Below are 7,046 nucleotides of genomic sequence, written 5' to 3' on the forward strand. Positions count from 1 at the left end.
CAGAAAAACTACTGTATTGGCAATCTTAGCTTTTAGCTACTGTTCTATTTATTTTTTACTTTTAGTTATTATTTTAACCGATTTTAGCCTATAGCTACTGTTTTATTTGTTTTAGCTTTAAGCTACTATTTGGCTGGTTTTAGCTTTGTTTTGTTACTGTATTACTAATGTCATCTTTTAATCTCATATTTTTTTAGCATTTAGCTACTGTTTTGTTGGTTTTAGTTTTTAGTTACTCTTTTGTTAATTTTAGCTTTTGGTCTAATTTTAGCTGATGCTACTTATCATTTGTTTTGCTAATTTAACTTTCAATTAAGCTTCATTAACAGCATTCAGAAAAGTCACTTGGTGTTCAGATTTTAGCTGCATTTTTACATAAAACACATATTTATTCTTAAATTCTCAACTTTTCTTTAACTCCTGGACCTTTTATTTCTCAGGAATATTTACGTTTTCTACCGTTTATATATAAATATTTTAGTAAGAAGTATTTATGAAAATGGTGCTCCTGTTAGTTTTCCTGTCAGGATCCTGGTAGTTGATTCACTTTGATATTTAAAGTGCAGAACTGATCATCTGTGAGCTGATCTGGTTTCTGTGGAGTGGACCGTTACTGAACCACAGTTTGGTGAAACACCACCCCCATGTGTCCATTGGAAGAACTGCAGCTGACTTTCTGACCTGTCTGTGTGTTTCAGAGTGTAAGGGGATGAGTAACCAGCTGACGTTGCTGGGCAGTCATGATAATCACTACAACAAAATGGTGAAGATGTACTCCAACTGCAGCGTGGTTCTGGAGAACCTGGAGATTACCTACACTCTGGAGCACCACGACCTCTCCTTCCTGAACGTAGGAGTGTGCCATGTCCAGTGATCAAACTCTAAATTTTCATCAGAACGTATTGAAACAGTTCACCTTCTTCTCGCCTGCTTTAGTCCATCAAAGAGGTTGGTGGCTACGTCCTGATCGCCATGAACGAGGTGCCCACCGTCCCGCTGAGCAATCTGAGGCTGATTCGAGGTCAGAGCCTCTACGATGGACGCTTTGCCCTGCTGGTGATGTCCAACTACAATAACAACTCATCTGCAAGCATCAGCTACACCAGCGGGCTCAGACAGCTGCTGCTCAGCAACATGACCGGTGGGTACAAATATAAAATTTAAAAAGCCCAAACTTTACCTGTGATTGTGTAAAAACAATTAAAGGTCTCAAAACAGCAGTTCAGTCATGGAAAGTCCAACTTTCTGTGACCCGTTTAAACTCTGAATGATGGTTCTGCTGAGAAGTATGAACTGGGAGTCCAAACAGGACTGGGATTTTACCTTTCACTTCTATTAGAACCAATTCTTTGGTATGGGAGCATTTTCTGCTCTGATTTTGTCTGCGTCGTTCAGTGTTCTACCAAACGTGGAGCTGAAAAAAGTGTATTTTTGTATAGATTAAAAAGAAAAATTGTGCAAGATATATTGCAGTTGAAGAAGAGCCAATGTTTTTTGCGTGCCAGTATTTAGTTTTTACATTGCAGGAACAAAAGGTCCGTTCCCTTTTTATCTTGATCTCATTCTGTGTTCGTTGTTCTCTGCCACATGTGGCTGAACACGCCGCCGAGGAGTGGCAGCGATGCTTTATGGGAGATGGCTGTGAGCCCGGGGGGGGGGGGGGGAGGAGTTGGTATGTTGTTTAAAACTCTTCTTTCAACAGCAATTGAAAACTGGCACCAGGAAATAGACTGCTCCCAGGCGATCACTGGCTGATGACATCAAATTTGCTTTGATGAATTTTATGTTATCGTTGTAATCTTCCTGCTGTCAACAAAAGGGCAGATGATGATGATGATGAAGAGTTGACTGGTTTTGTGGTAGGAAGGTTGGCGGATCTTGTTGGACAGTACTTATCTCCAGTAGATACCCTTGACCAGAAGATTTGAGAACGCCACAGTCGTTGGTTTTCACAGAGTTTGCTGCTGTAGTTTTAGATCTTCTTGTTAGATGGTTCTGTTGTATGTTGAAGTATTAACACCAGCATACCAGAAGTTTTATTTATAATTACATCAAGTTTTTGCAACATGTCAGATAATGGAGTCCTGGTCCTTTTAGGAACTCTGCAGTTCATGCTGGGATGTTAAGGGTCTTGCTCTAGGGCCTACATTGGGGCAACGTCTCCATCTTCTGTCACTTATCTGGGCTGCAGAGGCAACAGGTTCAAGAGAGACATTCCTCTCCTCAGTGACACTCTCCAGCTCTTCTAAGGGGTCATTCCCAGGCCAGAGTGGATATAAGTGTTATATGTTGTCATCATTGTATGTTTCCATACAATGACAGAACTGGTTCTCTGTATTTAACCCATCACACTTAAGATACACCCAGGTGGAGCAGTGGGCAGCTATGTAGGCGCCCGTGGAGCAATTAGGGATTGGGTGTCTTGCTCAGAGACACCACATGTGGGAATGGCTGGGAGTCGAACCACGACTTTCTGGTCCCAAGTCGGCTGCCCTACCTCTACCCCATCTTGGCCCCCATATATACAGTAATCCCTCCAGCGAGTTCTGAGTCTGAAGACTCTTCCCATAAGAACATGTCCAGAAAACCTCTTTGCATCCTTATCAGATCCCTTCGATATAAAGGAGCACAGCTCCACTCAGAGTCCCCCACTGAACGACATCCCCTCCTTAAGGAGGAAGTCAATTTCACTCGCTTGGAGCCAGGATCTAGTCTTTGGGTCCTGATCTTCATACCCACAGGTGAGGGGTAGAACGTAGACAGACCAGTAAATCCAGAGCTTTGCCTTTCGACTCAACTCCAACGCTGTCATTCAACAATTTCCTGGGGGATCAATAAAGTTCTATCTTGTCTTATCTTATTACTGAGGACGAGGCCCCGATTCGTTGATCCATCTCAGGAACGAGATGCCCAGATACTTGAACACCTCCACCCGAAGCAAAGACACCCCCCCCCCCCCGACCTGGAGATAGATTTAGGTTACAACTTTTTCTAAACCTGTGGGCATCTTGCACTCCTAGATCTCAATGTTCTTTCTTTTCTATCTGCTGCAGGTGAAGGTTGGACTGAGCTAAAAGCTGTGGGAGGGGATATAGAGTGAAGCCACCCTTTTCTGTAATCATTTTAAACTTGTAGCTAAGAAAGTAAAATGAGGATCAATAAGCACTACCAGATTTTTGTCTTTTTGCTGGGAGTGATTAAGTGTTTTTAGGTATAAAAAAAATGGGGGCGCAGCTGCTCCACCTGCTCCATTCAGCAGGCGCCGTTGGGTGCATTTGTGTATTTACTGTATATATAAATGGGCATAATTATCTCACATGGAAATATATTTATTTTATTTCCTCTCAGAGATTTTAACCGGAGGAGTGAAGGTGATCCATAATCCTCTGCTGTGTAACGTGGAAACGATCCAGTGGTCGGACATTGTGGACAAAACCCGTAATCCTGTCATGCAGATGGTGATGGAAACCATCCCACAACATTGTATGAAAAGCAGCCGTGACATTCTTTTTTTTTTTTCTTTTTTTTTTAAATCAACATCAAAATGTAAATATATAATATGTCTGTTTGTGTTTTTAGGTGAGAAGTGTGACCCCGGGTGCTTTAACGGGTCGTGTTGGGCAGCCGGACCAGAGCACTGTCAAAAATGTAAATTTATTCTGCTTGTTTTTAACACCATATTGTAATTTTACATTTTTATTTTTAGACTTGCTTTTTGTAAGCAGGAAGTCGTAACCCAGTCTTTCTCCCTGCCTTTGTTAGTCACCAAGCTGTTGTGTGCACAGCAGTGCGATATAAGATGTTTTGGACCCAATCCTGGCGACTGCTGTAACAAACACTGTGCTGCAGGCTGCACCGGGCCCCATGCAACCGACTGCCTGGTCAGTGACCCAACTGAACGGGACACGTCTATCTACAGTGGGGTTGCGTTAGTCGATATTTCAGCTGCTTCAATTGCTTCAATAGTTTCAGGTCTCTCTTGTAAATGAGTCCTCAAGGCTCAATGGGACTAGTCTGTATAAATAGATGTTGAATGAAAAATAGCTGATTGGAACTGGGACAACAAATTCAGTTCATTTTATTTATATAGCACCAGTTAGCAACCAAAATCATCTCAGGGCGATGTACAAAAACATTCACATACTTTGTAATTACTTAGTAAAGATAATCTGTCTGCTCATTAAGGTTAAACAAATCAAACATGGGGACATTAATTGCAGGAATCATCTGTTATAAAGTTTAAACTCCCCTCTGTCTACTTCCTCTGCAGGCCTGCAGGGATTTTAACGATGATGGAACCTGTAAGGACGCCTGTCCTCCTATGAAAATCTACAACAAAAAAAACCAGGTGGTTATGAACAACCCCAGCGCCAAGTACACGTATGGAGCCACGTGTGTGAAGGCCTGTCCAGGTAAGAAGGATCATATATTTATTTTAAAGATGTTTATGTCATGAACTCCTGCTAGTGCTCCATGCATGTAACATCCTAGTGAAGTAGGTAAACGGTTTAGTTGTGTCTTAAGAAGTTAAAAGATTTTTTTTTAAAACAGATCCTGTTGGGTTGTTGTTCCCTTTGTCTCGTCTTTTGTAGCCTGAATTTATGTTTTTTGGATAGATAATTACGTGGTGACAGAGGGTTCGTGCGTTCGCTCATGCAGCACAGGATCATATGAGACGCAGGAGAACGGAGTCCAAATCTGCAAACCCTGTGAAGGACCCTGTCCCAAAGGTAGAGACCCACATACAAACCACAACAACAGAACCTAAATACCAAACAAAAAGCCTGAGCAGGTCTTGTTCTTCCTGCAGCCTGTGACGGAATCGGGTTCGGCTCCCTGACCAACACCATGGCTGTCAATTCCTCCAACATCGACTCCTTCAGGAACTGCACCACAATCAACGGGAACATTATATTCATCAAACCCTCCTTCAGTGGGTGAGATGTTCTGATTCTAAAATCTACCTCCAAGTTAAACTAAGTGGCAGCAACTCAAGACCTACAGGACAACCTGAATTGGTACCAGCCGAAGGGTTCTTTGTAAAGTCCAGTTTGGTTCTCACTCAAGACAAGAGTGAGTGAGAAGTCTGAATATTATTCAGGTGTACCATCTCAACAGACCTAACAGAAAGAGCTTCAGGTGCTTAAGCTTGAAATCTAAAATATACATATTAAGAATTAGAGGAAATTGCTGCCTCTATATCATCATACCTAAATCTAATTAAACAAATCAACATTTAGGCCTTCAGGACTCCTTTAGGTTGTCTGCCGAACAGGACTGGTAAACCCTGATAGAGGCCCTTGTCCATGAGATTTTCAACTCACACCTCTGCTAGAATTTGGGTGAAGTCAGATCCATGAAATTCAAATGGTTTTGATGCAGCTTTGATGGAGCTGTGGCCAGAAGGTCATTAGTGTCTATCACAGCAGCAACCAAACAATCAGTGGTTGCAAACCAACCATGGATAATAAACTCATAAATAAATGTAATTTATTTTATTACTTTATTTTGAGTGGAGTTTGCATGTTCTCTCCGTGCATGCGTGGGTTTTCTCCGGGTGCTCCGGTTTCCTCCCACAGACCAAAAACATGCATGTTAGGCTGATTGGTAACTCTAAATTGTCCCTAGGTGTGAGTGGGAGAGTGAATGGTTGTTTGTCTCTATGTGGCCCTGCGATGGACTTGCGACCCGTCCAGGGTGTACCCCGCCCCTCACACAGTGATTGCTGGACATGGGCACCAGCGACCCCCGTGACCCAAAATGGAACAAACGGGTAAAGATAATGGATGGATGGATGGATACTTTATTTTCTATTTTATTGATTCATTCCAGACATGTCAAAACCACTGCACACTGCGCAGCAACACCAGTATGAATCTGGGCATACATACATACATATATATATATACCTACACATATACACACATACATACATGCACATTTGAACACACAGAACCCCTTGCAAAACAAACCCACATCTGCAAAAGCATCTGCTTTGACTGAACGCACAAAAAATAAAAAAATAAGTTTATACCCAATGTGCACACGCCTATCCATGTACACATACCCATATACATGCACACAAATCCAATGTCTGAAAACGAATAGGAAGAAGGAAAATTATTTAATCCTACCCCTTTTCCAATACTCCATGGTTACATCTTACACTCATCCAGTTTTCCAAGTCTTATGAGTCTCATGAGAGAATGAAAAACAAAAAAACAAAAAAAAAAAACAAACAAACAAAAAAAACAAAACAAAACAAAAAAAAAAAAATATATATATATATATATATATATAAGTAATCCAACATTACTCCAATGGAAAATTCTAGAGTTTTAAACTCACACCCAAAGTTCTTCACCTGCAACCACACACTCTCATATACACATTTATACACCCACACACACAATTCCAGCCACCTCTCCAATACAACCTGACATATCCAATGATGTCCTCATGGCTGCTGACACTGGTTCTCCCTCCCTTCTTGTTATCCTTGACCTCACTGCAGCTTTCGACACTGTGGACCATAGTATCCTCTTTCACCGTCTTCATGTGGAGGTCGGTCTCTGTCACACTGTCCTGGACTGGTTTAAATCTTTCCTCTCCAATTGGCTGGAATGTGTTAGTCTTGGCAATGCAAAGTCCCAGACTGTCTGTGTCTCATGTGGTGTCCCTCAAGGGTCAGTTCTAGGGCCCCTGCTATTTTCCCTTTACATGCTGCCTTTAGGTCAAATTATTAATCAGTACAACGTTTCTTTTCACTGTTATGCCGACGATACACAGCTTTACATCAGGACGGGAGCATCATCTTCATCGTTGTCATCTCCATCTTCACTCACTGCCCTCTCTACCTGTCTGGAGGAGATAAGGGCATGGATGAATCCGAACTTTCTTCAGTTAAACTGCTCCAAAACTGAGGCCATACTAAGTTTGTTTTCTCAGTCATCCAGGTATATAACAACAAAAAAGGTTGAATCATGTCATCTGGACTTTGTTTTTTTTGTTAAAAAGAAACGTTTCGCCCCTCATCCAAGAGGCTT

General features: G+C 41.8%; 1 protein-coding gene across 1 annotated transcript in view; it reads left to right on the plus strand.

Moving 5' to 3' along the window:
• Nucleotides 1-705: 705 nt before the first annotated feature.
• LOC119426617 (melanoma receptor tyrosine-protein kinase) overlaps nt 706-7,046 on the plus strand; it is a 531,032-nt gene continuing 524,691 nt past the window's right edge. Inside the window, exons 1-8 of the mRNA XM_037694184.1 lie at nt 706-850; nt 937-1,141; nt 3,349-3,483; nt 3,580-3,648; nt 3,763-3,881; nt 4,271-4,412; nt 4,617-4,730; nt 4,811-4,937. Of these exons, the coding sequence (XP_037550112.1) occupies nt 710-850; nt 937-1,141; nt 3,349-3,483; nt 3,580-3,648; nt 3,763-3,881; nt 4,271-4,412; nt 4,617-4,730; nt 4,811-4,937 (1,052 nt within the window). The 5' untranslated portion in view covers nt 706-709. The remainder of the gene's footprint in view (nt 851-936; nt 1,142-3,348; nt 3,484-3,579; nt 3,649-3,762; nt 3,882-4,270; nt 4,413-4,616; nt 4,731-4,810; nt 4,938-7,046) is intronic.

The sequence above is a fragment of the Nematolebias whitei genome, chromosome 20 (assembly GCF_014905685.2).
Source record: "Nematolebias whitei isolate Nwh7 chromosome 20, NemWhi1, whole genome shotgun sequence".
NCBI lineage: Eukaryota > Metazoa > Chordata > Actinopteri > Cyprinodontiformes > Rivulidae > Nematolebias > Nematolebias whitei.